This window comes from Mobula hypostoma, chromosome 18 (assembly GCF_963921235.1).
Source record: "Mobula hypostoma chromosome 18, sMobHyp1.1, whole genome shotgun sequence".
Taxonomy (NCBI): Eukaryota; Metazoa; Chordata; class Chondrichthyes; order Myliobatiformes; family Myliobatidae; genus Mobula; species Mobula hypostoma.
Genome location: NC_086114.1, coordinates 36682303 through 36697035, shown reverse-complemented (window position 1 = coordinate 36697035; position 14733 = coordinate 36682303). Strand labels below are relative to the sequence as shown.

At 41.0% G+C, this 14733-nt stretch overlaps 1 protein-coding gene across 2 annotated transcripts in view; it reads left to right on the top strand.

Annotated features, from left to right (window-relative positions):
• Positions 1-11470, top strand: part of bmpr1aa (bone morphogenetic protein receptor, type IAa) — a 262289-nt gene extending 250819 nt beyond the window's left edge. For both annotated transcript variants that reach the window (XM_063070736.1, XM_063070737.1), the window contains 3 exons: positions 2565-2740; positions 9875-10005; positions 11337-11470. In XM_063070736.1, coding sequence (XP_062926806.1) covers positions 2565-2740; positions 9875-10005; positions 11337-11462 — 433 coding nt within the window. In that variant the 3' untranslated portion in view covers positions 11463-11470. The remainder of the gene's footprint in view (positions 1-2564; positions 2741-9874; positions 10006-11336) is intronic.
• Positions 11471-14733: the final 3263 nt, after the last annotated feature.

Below are 14733 nucleotides of genomic sequence, written 5' to 3'. Positions count from 1 at the left end.
CCTCTCGTATCCCTTTTGTCTATCACCTGTCCAGCTCTTGGCTCCATCCCTCCCCCTCCTGTCTTCTCCTATCATTTTGGATCTCCCCCTCCCCCTCCAACTTTCAAATCCCTTACTCACTCTTCCTTCAGTTAGTCCTGACGAAGGGTCTCGGCCTGAAACGTCGACTGCACCTCTTCCTAGAGATGCTGCCTGGCCTGCTGCGTTCACCAGCAACTTTTATGTATGATATTTAAAAACTGTTTGTTCTGAGTAGTGTCTAATGGCCACATAAGTGTAAGTATCTGACATTAGATAGAAACTGTTCAGCAACCGTTTCCTGCCCCAATTAAGCAGCATAGTGTTCTAAATAAATGAAGGGAATCCCAGCTATTCTTTCAATTAGTTTTTGTTCTTTAAGAGTTGTTTCAATTGAGTGGCTGTCATCATTAACCAATAGTCCAGTTAACCAGAATCCACTGTACTTAAGTAATTCAAACTGTGCCCACTAATCCAAAACCAAACTAGTGTTGTGTGTGCATCTACAATGTAGATATGATTGCACTACTAGTATTACATTATGGTGTCAGTCTACATAATGTTATTATAGTAGGAACTCGCCAATTGCACTTGCGCCTACTATTTTTCATCTTAGAAACAAGCATATCAATAGAATTAACCTAACGTTATATGTGAAAATGACTGTTCTTAATCATTCTGTGATATCTTAAATGTTCTAAGAATTTCCTTAAGTATGTGGTTTTGAGAGAAGGTGGCACAGGACAATTTCCGTTATCAGTTATATAGTGTGTACTCTCAGAACTTGTTATTTGTAACAAGAAATATTTCTGTAACTTTTGCATTTCCTGGGAAATACTTAGACATGACTGGGCTTTTCTGTTACAGACTTTCAAAAATTTCCAGTTCCATTTATAACAAGGTCTATAAGAAACTTCCACACAATCCTTGAGACTGAATATATTACATTGGCTTTCAGCTATAATAGTTATGAGTGTTGCCAATATTATTATTGTCTGTAATAAGAAATTTGTAGTTCAGTGGTGTCCAGTTTTTAACCAGAAAGGTCACTTCTTAAGATCAATTGTAATGCATTAAATATAGTTGCTTGGATTACACCAACAGCAGTTTATGCTTCTTGGTTAACAATATTGAAATAGTTAACTATAGGACTTATGAAAGGATTAAAAGTAACATTAGCAAATTTGTAGATGACACAAAGCTGGGTGGCAGTGTGAAATGTGAGAAGGATGTTATGAGAATGCAGGGTGACTTGGACAGGTTGGGTGAGTGGGCAGATGCATGACAGATGCAGTTTAATGTGGATAAATGTGAGGTTATCCACTTTGCTGGCAAGAACAGGAAGGCAGATTACTATTTGAATGGTGTCAAGTTAGGAAAAGGGGAAGTACAACGAGATCTAGGTGTCCTTGTTCATCAGTCACTGAAAGTAAGCATGCAGGTACAGCAGGCAGTGAAGAAAGCTGATGGCATGTTGGCCTTCAAAACAAGGGGAGTTGAGTATAAGAGCAAAGAGGTCCTTCTGCAGTTGTACAGGGCCTTGGTGAGACATCACCTGGAGTATTGTGTACAGTTTTGGTCTCCAAATTTGAGGAAGAACATTCTTGCTATTGAGGGAGTGCAGCGGAGGTTCATGAGATTAATTCCCGGGATGGCGGGACTGTCATATGTTGAAGATTGGAGCGACTGGACTTGTATATACTGGAATTTAGAAGGATGAGAGGGGATCTGATTGAAACATATAAGATTATTAAGGGATTGGACACGCTAGAGGCAGGAAACATGTTTCCGATGTTGGAGGAGTCCAGAACCAGAGGCCACAATTTGAGAATAAGGGGTAGGCCATTTAGAACGGAGTTGAGGAAAAACTTTTTCACCCAGAGAGTTGTGGATCTGTGGAATGCTCTGTCTCAGAAGGCAGTGGAGGCTAATTCTCTGGATGCTTTCAAGAAAGAGTTAGATAGAGCTCTTAATGATAGCGAAGTCAAGGGATATGGGGAGAAGGCAGGAACGGGGTACTGATTGTGGATGATCAGCCATGATCACAGTGAATGGTGGTGCTGGCTCGAAGGGCCGAATGGCCTACTCCTGCACCTATTGTCTATTATTGAATAATGCATTCAGTGAGGTACATTTGATTTTTGTGCCTCTTGATTGAAGAAGTTTCTGCAGCCATTTAAAGATATCATGCAGTTAAGGTTACTTGCTTTTATGCTGCCTCCTAAATAGTTGTGTACTACATAGCAAACTGGTGGTCAGATGGTGTTTTCCGAGTGGTAAATGTTGGCAGTTTGAGCTCTGTTCTACAGATATTTCCCATGGTATTCTTGGGCTTCACTTTGCATCATTTGCAAAATGTCAGTAATTTCCTGGAAATCTTTACCAGAATATCCAGTTCAGATTTGTACATATTGTATGTCTCTTTGCCTATGCCTGTATACACTAGCTATCATTAGAATAATGGGAAATTGTTTTTCTTATTTAAACATTAATGAATTAAAACATTTTATTAGTTCTGAATGTTTATTCCTGTTTTTATTTTACAGTGACACAAATGAAGTTGATATCCCACTGAATACCCGAGTGGGAACTAAACGATACATGGCACCAGAAGTGCTAGATGAGAGCCTCAACAAGAACCAATTCCAGGCTTATTTGATGGCAGATATATACAGTTTTGGCTTAGTGATTTGGGAAATGTCACGTCGTTGTCTCACAGGAGGTGCACTACATATTCATCTGTAGATGTGGTATTATAGTATGCTAGATTGCGTTCCTGAATCAAATTGGGCTACTTTTATCAGATTTTTAAAATATAAGTGCAACTTATATTTCTGAACCATTTTATATCTTTATACAATGCACAAAATGGTAATCTCCTTAAGATGTTAAACTATAATTACTGAGTAAGTGTTGCTCATGTTCATCATTTCTCAAAAGTCTGTACCGATTGGAAAATACTTGAAAGTTTGTGGCTCCATTGTAGAAGCAGCTGTCATTAAATGCAAGATTTTCTTCTCAAAAAATTATAACAACATGCTAACACTGTTCCTCAATCAGCCTGCCCACTCTACATAATTCAGTGATAAAAGTCCTTGACAAAATCCTGTAGAAAGTGGATCAATTTCCATATCCGGGAAATTACCTCTCTGCAAAGGTAGGATCAGTAATGGATCTCACCACTGCCTGTAGTGCATCATCTGAGGGGGAAAAAAAAACATTCAGAAAAGAAGCCCTCAAGCTTAGCTGCAAGTTTGCTCGTATCAATGATATGTGTACTGCAAGAACCTCAAAATATGAAGAGCTGTCTGTGCAAAGTCCTCTAAGCCCATTTACAAGATGAGAACCAATATTATTGGACTCTGGTAGCCCAGCGCCAAGGTTTTTCCTGTGGTTGACAGCATTAGTGGACTAGCCACATGATCACATGGCCAACACTAAACTTGCAAACGAGCATTACTCAGAACATTGTCATAGCAAAAAAAAATTACTAGATTAATAAACCTATTTAAAGGATGTTATCAAAGCAAATGGTTAAAATGGAGAAGGTCTGTGTTGTCTCCAATCAGACAGAGGGAACCCTAGTTTATTTTCCTTAACTTGCTAGCTATGCCTCACTAGAGGCAAAGAGAACATTGAACAACTTTTGGAGGATGTATGAGCAATGCATCACCATCTATAATGCCCATCTAACCCCTGAGGCATCTCTAGCCCCAACTGTGGGAGAGTATGCACATCCTTCATTGGTCTCATCTCGGAACCTACACAACTGGATCATAGAATAATAATAGAGACATAGCACGGAAACAGGTACTTCAGTTCACCAAGTCTGTGCTGACCATTAACCATCCTTTAACTAATCCTTAAATCCGATTTTATGTTCAACCCACAATCTCATCAACTACTCCACCCCTCCATGCCAGACTCCAGCACTCATATGCACTATAGAGGCCATTAACCTACCAAAATGCACAATTTTGAGATGCAGAAGGAAACTAGAGCAGTTGAAGAAATCTACAGATGGTGAACTTGCAAACTGCACACACAAGGACTCAATGTCAGGATTGGGTTTGGGTCTCCTGTGATGTGTAGCAGCAGAACTTTCAACTCCACTGAGCTACGAACTGGAATTAAAGCAAATCATCTTCAATCCTGTGGGATTGCCTAAGCAAATAGAAAATGGTTTGACTTAACAAATTGGTAGAATGTTGTAATTTAAATTAAATATAACAATTGGTAAATTAAGCCCCATTTATCTCCTCTGAATACTGAAGTATACCTATTGACTGCTCAGGAATCCGAGAGAATCTGTCCAGGGACCTACTCTTACCTGGGGTGCAGTCTTATAGAACATAGAATAGTACAGCACAGTACAGGCCCTTCAGCCCACAATGTTGTGCTGACCCTCAAACCCTGCCTCCCATATAACCCCTCACCTTAAATTCCTCAGTATACCTGTCTAGTAGTCTCTTAAACTTCACTAGTGTATCTGCCTCCACCACTGAGGCATTCCACGCACCAACCACTCTCTGAGTAAAAAACCTTCCTCTAATATCCCCCTTGAACTTCCCACCCCTTACTTTAAAGCCATGTCCTCTTGTATTGAGCAGTGGTGCCCTGGGGAAGAGGCGCTGGCTATCCACTCTATCTATTCCTCTTAAGATCTCGTACACCTCTATCATGTCTCCTCTCATCCTCCTTCTCTCCAAAGAGTAAAGCCCTAGCTCCCTTAATCTCTGATCATAAACCATACTCTCTAAACCAGGCAGCATCCTGGTAAATCTCCTCTGTACCCTTTCCAGTGCTTCCACATCCTTCCTGTAGTGAGGTGACCAGAACTGGACACAATACTCCAAGTGTGGCCTAGCCAGAGTTTTATAGAACTGCATCATTACCTCGCGACTCTTAAACTCTATCCCTCAACTTATGAAAGCTAATACCCCATAAGCTTTCTTAACTACCCTATCTACCTGTGAGGCAACTTCCAGAGATTTGTGGACATGTACCCCCAGATCCCTCTGCTCCTCCACACTACCAAGTATCCTGCCATTTACTTTGTACTCTGCCTTGGAGTCTGTCCTTCCAAAGTGTACCACCTCACACTTCTCCGGGTTGAACTCCATCTGTCACTTCTCAACCCACTTCTGCATCCTACCAATGTCTCTTTGCAATCTTCGACAATCCTCGACACTAACTACAACACCACCAACCTTTGTGTCATCTTCAAACTTGCCAACCCACCCTACTAACCCCCACATCCAGGTCATTAATAAAAATCACGAAAAGTAGAGGTCCCAGAACAGATCCTTGGGGGACACCACTAGTCACAACCCTCCAATCTGAATGTACTCCCTCCACCACGACCCTCTGCCTTCTGCAGGCAAGCCAATTCTGAATCCATCTGGCCAAACTTCCCTGGATCCCATGCCTTCTGACTTTCTGAATAAGCCTACTGTGTGGAACCTTGTCAAATGCCTTACTAAAATCCACATAGACCACATCCACTGCACTACCCTCATCTATATGCCTGGTCACCTCCTCAAAGAACTCTATCAGGCTTGTTAGACATGATCTGCCCTTCACAAAGCCATGCTGACTGTCCCTGATCAGACCGCGATTCTCTAAATGCCCATAGATCCTATCGCTAAGAATCTTTTCCAACAGCTTTCCCACCAAAGATGCAAGTCTCACTGGTCTATAATTACCCGGACTATCCCTACTACCTTTTTTGAACAAGGGGACAACATTCGCCTCCCTCCAATCCTCCGGTACCATTCCCATGGACAACGAGGACATAAAGATCCTTGCCAGAGGCTCAGCAATCTCTTCCCTCGCCTCATGGAGCAGCCTGGGGAATATTCCGTCAGGCCCCAGGGACTTATCCGTCCTAATGTATTTTAACAACTCCAACACCTCCTCTCCCTTAATATCAACATGCTCCAGAACATCAGCCTTACTCATATTGTCCTCACCGTCATCAAGTTCCCTCTCATTGGTGAATACTGAAGAGAAGTATTCATTGAGGACCTCGCTCACTTCCATAGCCTCCAGGCACTTCTTCCCACCTTTATCTTTAATCGGTCCTACCTCCACTCCTGTCATCCTTTTGTTCTTCACATAATTGAATGATTTGGGGTTTTCCTTTACCCTACTCGCCAAGACCTTCTCATGCCCCCTTCTTGCTCTCCTCAGCCCCTTCTTAAGCTCCTTTCATGCTTCCCTATATATCCTCAATAGACCCATCTGATCCTTGCTTCCTAAACCTCAGGTATGCTGCCTTCTTCCACCTGACTAGATTTTCCACTTTACTTGTCACCCATGGTTCCTTCACCCTCCCATTCTTTATCTTCCTCAGCGGGACAAATTTATCCCTAACATCCTGCAAGAGATTCCTAAACATCGACCACATGTCCATTGTACATTTCCCTGCAAAAACATCATCCCAATTCACACCTGCAAGTTTTAACCTTATAGCCTCATAATTTGCCCTTCCCCAATTAAAAATGTTCCTGTCCTCTCTGATTCTATCCTTTTCCATGATAATGCTAAAGGCCAGGGAGCGGTGGTCACTGTCCCCCAGATGCTCACCCACTGAGACATCTGTGACCTGACCCGGTTCATTACCTAGCACTAGATCTACTATGGCATTGACAGGAATCTGTCCTGGACACACTTAACAAACTCTGCTCGTCTAAACCCTTGGAACTAATCAGGTGCCAATCAATATTAGGGAAGTTAAAGTCACCCATGATAACAACCCTGTTATTTTTGCAACTTTCCAAAATCTGCCTCCCAATCTGCTCCTTGGTATCTCTGCTGCTACCAGGGGGCCCATAGAATGAGTAACTACTCCCTTCCTGTTCCTGACTTCCACCCATACTGACTCAAAAAAGGATCCTGCTACATTACCCACCCTTGCTGTAGCTGTAATAGTATCCCTGACCAGTAATGCCACCCCTCCTCCCTTTTTCCCCCCCTCTCTCCCCCCCTCTCTATCCCTTTTAAAGCACTGAAGTCCAGGAATATTGAGAATCCATTCCTGTCCTGGTGCCAGCCAAGTCTCTGTCATGGCCACTACATCATATCACATATGTATCCAAGCTCTCAGTTCATCACCTTTGTTCCTGATGCTTCTTGCATTGAAGTACATGCACTTTAGCCCTTCTACCTTATTACCTTTACACCCTTTATTCTGCTTCTCTTTCCTCAAAGCCTCTCTATATGTTAGATCTGGCTTTACTCCATGCACTTCTTTCACTGCTCTATCGCTGTGGGTCCCATCCCCCTTGCAAATTAGTTTAAACCCTCCTGAACCATGCTAGCAAACCTACCTGCAAGGATATTGCTCCCCCTCGAGTACAGGTGCAACCCATCCAATCTGTACAGGTCCCACCTTCCCCAGAAGAGATCCCAATGATCCAAAAATCTAAAACCCTGCTCTCTGCACCAACTCCTCAGCCATGCATTCAACTGCCATCTCCTCCAATTCTTAACATCACTGTCATGAGGCAGTGGTGGCAATCCTGAGAACGCCACCTTTGAGGTCCTGTTCTTCAGCCTTCTGCCTAGTTCCCGAAACTCACACTTCAGGACCTCATCCTTCTTCCTGCCTATGTCGTTGGTGCCAACATGTATCACGACTTCTGGTTGCTTTCCTCTCGTACCGGTCAGAGATATCCCGGACCCTGGCACCCAGGAGGCAACAAACCATGTGGGTGTCCTTCTCACGTCCACAAAATCTACTGTCTGCTCCCCGCCTATAGAGTCTCCAATGACAACAGCTATCCTCTTCTCCGTCCCACCCTTCTGCACCACAGGGTCAGACTCAGTGCCAGAGGCCCTGCCATCGTGGCTCACACCTGGTCGGTCGTCCCCTTCAACAGTATCCAGGACGGTAAACTTATTATTCAAGGAAATGGCTACAGGGGTGCTCTGCACCACCTGTCTACTCACCTTTGCTCTCCCCCCTCTGACTGTCACCCAACGACCTGCTTCCGGCAGCCTAGGTGTGACTACCTCCCTGCAGCTCTCATCTATGACTGCCTCATTCTCCCTTATGAGTCAAAGGTCATCCAGCTCCTGCTCCAGATTCCTTACACGGTCTTCCAGATCGCCCTGCCGCATGCACTTCTGGCAGATGTGACTCTGGGAACTGATTCCCAACTCATCATCAAGATCTACATGCAGTGAGGATTCCCCTCAGCCTAACCGACTGCCTGTGCTAAAATAGCTTATGAGGTCTGCCCTCAAGTTCACAAGCTTTCAAAACTATCACTGTATTGATTCTTTGTGAGAACCATTGAGAATGCACAGGCACTATCAACACAAATCATCTCGTTTCACTCAAATGAAAAACTCTGCTTGCAGTCCCACCAGATGATTTTATCTATCCACTTCAATGTGCCAGGACTGTGTTAGGGCAAGTTATATCTGAGAGCTAGGTAATATGCTGGCCAGTGCTGTTATTTTAGATTCAAGCACCCAGGGCAGGCATCCTATTTTGTGCACTAAGAAATAGTCCCGTTACAGGCTTATAAATGGCCAGATATAGCTTTATCATAGCAGCAAATCTCCAACTTTGTCCTTTGTCATCACGGTTCAAGTTTAATTATCACAGTACATCAAAGGCGACAGTAAATGGCTTTGTTTGTTTTAACATCTGGGGCAGCCCGCAACTGTCATCACATATTCCAACATGAACATAGAGTACTGTGCAAAAGTCTTAGGCACATGTATATATAGCTAGGCTGCCTAAGACTTTTGCATGGTGCTGTATTTGTCAACTTGGAGTGGAGAGCGAGTTTGTAAATCTGACAAGAAGAAAGGATATTGAAAATGGTGAGTGTGGAGCACTGTGGGAGGGATGTGGGACAGGTATCAGAGAAGAAATACCAGGGGCAGGGAGTGGAATGGGTGTAGACACACCCAGCCCTGAGACATGAAGCAAGGTCATTTGATTCCAAACAATTAGTTTATTGTTCATTATAGAACGTCTCTCTGATGCTTCCTCTTCTCTCCCCACTCCCCTTCCCTTTTCCCAACCACGATTCTCCTCTCCCTCTCCCCTTTCCCCTTTCCCCTTTCCACTCTCAGTGTACAATAGAGATCCATATCAGAATCAGATTTACCATCACCTATGTATGTCATGATTTTTTTTGCTGCAGCAGCGGTACAATGCAATACATAAAATTTCAGTACCGTACAAAAGTCTTGGGCACCTTAGCTGTATATATGTGCCTAACACTTTTGCACAGTACTATGGTATGCTCAGCAGAATAACACAGAACACAACAAGCAACAAAATGATGAACTATACACCTTACCAGGGTACATTCTCCATATTATTTGCAGCCGATGATATACTGTATCAGTGAAGTAGGGATGCTCATATATTGGTCTGCATAGTGAAACCGCAGACTATTTGGCTGTGGAAAAAGCAACAAAAATAAAAAGAGAAAATGCTGGAAATATTCAAGAAATCATGCATCATCTCTGGAGAGAGAAAAGTTAATGTTTCAGATTGATAATCTGTCAACACTATGTATTTTTTCTTTTTATTTCAGATATTAAATATCTGTAGTCATTTGTTTTTCAATCATTTAGTAAACACTTGTGCACATTCTGAAATGTCTGTAATTTCCAAATGTTGCCCACTGCAGAACAGTTGAGAAGCAAGCTAATTTATTTTTATTTTACCAACAAGGCACACAGACAGACTGTTGCATTGATTGCTTCAGTTGAAGTGAGTTTACTCAACATAGATCAGGAATCAATCCTGGAGCCACTTTTTGAGCATGTGTGTACTTGCTAATTCATCAGGAAATTTCCAACGTGATTTTTATATTTCCCCCTGCAGGTATTGTAGAGGATTACCAGTTGCCATATTATGATATGGTGCCAAACGACCCCTCTTATGAAGATATGAGGGAGGTGGTGTGTGTTAAATGCCTCCGTCCAACAGTTTCTAACAGGTGGAACAGTGATGAGGTGAGACTTTCATACTATTTGATAAAGATCTCATAATTCAGTTTGTAACTTAACCTAAATGTCAGGGAAGTGGAGGACCTGCAGCACAGAGGAAGTCATTAGCACATCTACTTGTACTTTTGGAAGAAGTCAGATCTGGTCTTGCATCCAAGCTTTGGGTTCATAGTTCAAGTTTATTGTTGTCATAGACATACATACACAGGGTAGAAATGCCATGAAAATTAACTTTTTGTTATAGCAGCATGATACTTTACAAGATGAGGACAAATATTTATGCATCACTTATGTGTGTGCAAAATAAGCTACAAAATAAGGAAAATGACACTAGTGCAAGATTGAGAGAGGAAAGGATACAGTTGGGGTAGTGTTAAGGGTTTTCAGATTAGTTCAAGAACCTGATGATACTGAGAAAGAAGCTGTTGTTGAACCTTGAGGTGTGGTGTTTCAGGCTCCTGCACCTCCTGTCTGATGGCAGCATCTAGAAGAGGACAGGGCCTGGATGGTGAAGATCCTTAATGATAGATGCCTCATTCTTGAGTCATCGCCTCTTGTTGATGTCTACGATGGTGGGGAGAGCTGTACCAGTAGTGGACATAGGTCTGTTTTACTGTAAGATCATTTGGGAATAATGAACAACCAAGTTCTTACATAACTAAATTTAGTTAGGATTGGCCTAATTAGGAGAGAGATGCTTAATAGGCTAGTTTCTCAAAATCATCTTGCTTATACACATGTATAAATCAGCAGCCTAATTTAAGTGAAATTCATACCAGCAATTTTACTTAAATTGATAACCTTCTTTAAGATATTGGTTAGGGGCTGTGGAACATATTACTGATGCTGTTCGCCAATGTATCGAGCAGGTTTGCTCTTTAAAGCTGCAGAGGTGAGAGTAAGTTCAGTTTGAAGACTAAATGGTTCTTGTTGGATGGGTGCCTCATACTGTTTTCCAGCTGATGACTTAATGGCACTGGCGGAGGTTGAGAAATATAGCAGTCAAAATCTAACAGTAAAACTTTCAATAAATCGGGTAAGAAAAAAATGTGATCTTAACATTAAGCCAATATCTTGGTATATGACCTTCACAAATACAAGAAATTCTTCAGCGTGTGTAAATCCAGAGCAACAAACACAAAATACTGGAGGAACTCGGCAGCTTAGGCAGCATCTATGAAACTGATTGAATAGTCAACGTTTCAGGCGACAGAAGAGTTCAGTTTATTCATTTCCATAGATGCTGCCTGACCTGCTAAACTCCTCCAGCATTTTGCATGTGTCAGTGTGACCTTCATTGTTTTCTTGTTCCTGATATCTACCTTCTACTTTCACAGTGTTTAAGAGCAGTCCTGAAGTTGATGTCAGAATGTTGGGCCCATAATCCTGCCTCTCGGTTGACAGCACTAAGAGTGAAGAAAACACTTGCCAAAATGGTGGAATCTCAAGACATCAAGATCTGATCAAGCCTGTCAACAATTGACAGTATTGTTCCAGAGGGGCAGAGACATCTGGCGTGTGATCAGAGAGATGGGCATTTGCTTGCCCCACAACTTCCTTCACACCATTCTAGATAGGCTGCTAATAATGATCTTTTGAATTCAGGAGTGTTTCATGCATGGCATATGTGTGAGAAGAAAGGACTTCTGATAACAAGCTTCCATACCGTTACTTCATAAAAGACAGCGAAATGTTTTAACAATACAAGACTCTAACTTGATGTTGTTGGAGCATCTTAAATTTCCTTGGATTTCTATGTGTCCCTGACTTTTTTTGTGCTCTGCAATCCAGAGTGGAATGTTGATAGCTGGCCTTTTGTGAACCCTAAGAATGGTGTCTCACAGCCAGGAGATGGTGCTTTCTGTGAAAGCCTCAGTCTGAATCATTTTGCAAAACTATTGCTGGTATTTTAATAGCTACTTTTCATCTATCTGTCGATGGGGTCTGCCAGGTTCTCTATTGGGCTCTAAAGGCATGATGGTTACATCCCAATTCTGCCCCACAGTCTGTTGAATCGGCTGGTCTTTTGTGCGTTTGCAAGAACTTTAAGAGTACTCACTTGACAGAGTGAGTTTCTCTGGTGCCTCGCAATGATGAGGTTTCCTCTCTCAATCCAGAACACTATGTTTGCAGCTCGCTTCACTGCCCAGGTTGCAAATTGGAGGCTACAGACTCAGGACTCATTACTTCCTTGAAACACATTTTTTCTTGTTAACTCTTGGTCCATTCCTGCTTTTATCATTAATCACCCACTTGCTTTCTCTTTTTCAAAAGAGTAAGCAGTAGGGAGAGCCTTGAATTTGATTTCTGTTAGCTGGGAAAATTATTTTAAAATTGATGTCAACTTTGTAAAGAGTAGAATGGTATTTAATTTTGGAAATGAACACCAGCTGTCTGTTTTGTTAATTATGTTCTTGCAGTTTTACGTTGGGTAATAATTGTGACCCTCTGGATGAAGCATTTTTCATTATTTGAACCTGAAAGGATAGATTATTAGAGGAGGTCCATTTTAGGCCACAACATATCTGTCATCTGAGAATTTTTCATGCAGTGTCTACTATTTCTCTATTGGTGCTAAGGTGTCTTTGAATTACAGATGCATTACTCTGCTCATATGTGTAGGGGGGGTGGGTTGCTGTTCCATTATAACGATACTAATTTTTACTTGGACATAGCAAGCATGTAAAACTACATCTTTAAAATGACTTTCGCTGAGGTAATGGGTTCTGTCAGCATTCTTTATGTTTGCAGCAGTATTCACCCAGATTAAGTTCTGTTTCAAAAGGTTATCACCAACTTGTTCTCACAAAGCGTGGCATTGCATGTATTTATTTTTGAGGATGAGTTATCACTGTTAAGGATCCTGAGCAATCACACTATTTCCCCTATCTGCATTTAATTGCTCCATTCTATTTTGTCTTAGTTCCTTAGCAATCAATAGGGACTGTTAGAAGGAGTGTGAACTTCACTGTGTTCCAGGAGAAAACACTTGAAGCTGTGAAGTGTTGGTTCATTTAAAATAATGTATTGTCAATTCATCTGAATAATTCCAAAGTATATTCATGTATTGATGAATTTAGTAATCCTATTAATAGTGGCTGTCTAATGTGCCAGGTTCTTGGATGCCTCAATCTTGTAAATGTTATGTAACATAATGTTTATATTTTGTGTAGCATGGCTGATGATATCTTGCAAGCTATTCTTGTAAATCTGATAGCCAAAGTAGGACTTGAAGCTTATTTTCCCTGGCAAGAGGGATGTTGAAGATACAGTGTAATTCATTCATATAAACATGATTGACTTTGTTACATACCATGCAGAGTTATACATCTGCATTCCTTGGTTCTCATGTTTGCATTGAATTTGAAAGATACTGTATCATGTTCAATGTTGATTAGCCAGTTATAATCTGCTGCCCAGTCAATAATATTGTAATATGCTTAGGCCCTGACTTCTGATGCATTGCACCAGAGGTGATTCAGTTTTTCCCATGAGTCTGAAAGGCCCACAACATTATTAGTGCGTTTTACTTTACATTTGAAATTTACGGAAGTGTTCCTTTTTGAGAAAATTCATTCAAATATTTTTTATTATTTTTAATGCTGCAGGAATTCATACTGACTGCTGAAACTTTTTAAACTCTAGAAAATAATGAATGATTGGAATAAAGGTAAATTACACTGGCTGTCCCTGCCAGCATTCTGCATTCTGCATTCTCTCATCATTTATTATTTTAATACAGTGGCTGTTTTTATGAATTCCTTTTCTTGAAATAGCATCTCACTGAGGTGCATTTAATTCATAGTGGAGCTGGAGATAGAGAACATATTTTTGTAATGGAAGTACAAAATGGCCAAGTAAATCTGGAAGATAGGAGTGAGACCAGAAACTCTAGTCCACTTCTGTTAAAGATACTCCTATCTTTCAAATGAAGTTGTGTGAATCATTTTTCAAAGAAAGTGTTTTTAATTACTGTGCCTTTTTTGTTAAATCAGCCTGCCTTTATTTTATTTAAAGGAGAGAAAGGGGGTTTACCACTTGCCAGTCCAATGTGTCATCCAAAATGTCTCATTATAGCATAGACAAAATGACAAATCAGACTATTTTGCAATCATTTAGTCAGCTACTTTGTATATAACAAATGGACAGACAACAGAGGGTTAAAGCAGTGATGTTAATCTAATGCTTATGTCATCACAAGTCAAACAAACTGATCACATTAAACTAAGCATAAAGACTTATAAACATATTTTGTACAGCATCTGGTAAAAGGTGCCTTATTGCGTTTACCACAGATTACTTTGCAAGAGGTGCATCATGTACACAGATTATGTCCTGTATCTGAATATTAAGTAAATAACATTATTTTAGTACACAGTTGCTCTGTTGGCTATGGTTGCTTGTTTTCCTTCCTTGTTGAAGTCAAGGTGCACTTACTATGTAATTGCTGCAGGATGTATGGATATCAAATCTGACTAAAAGATTTTCTGTGTACCCATGGCACGTCTTTTGCCAATTTCAGCAAAAGGAATGAAATGATGAATTAATCTAAAAATCTGAGAACAACTTGAAGAAGAATAACTAATATTAGTAATTTTGTTTTATTTGCCAACTCCTGGAATATTTTTCAGACTGTTCTTTAGGATGTGTTTAACAGCTATAGTTTTGATGACTTCTTTTAAAAATACTATTAATTGTTTAATCCTTCTCCATTTAATGGTATTATTTTTCGTT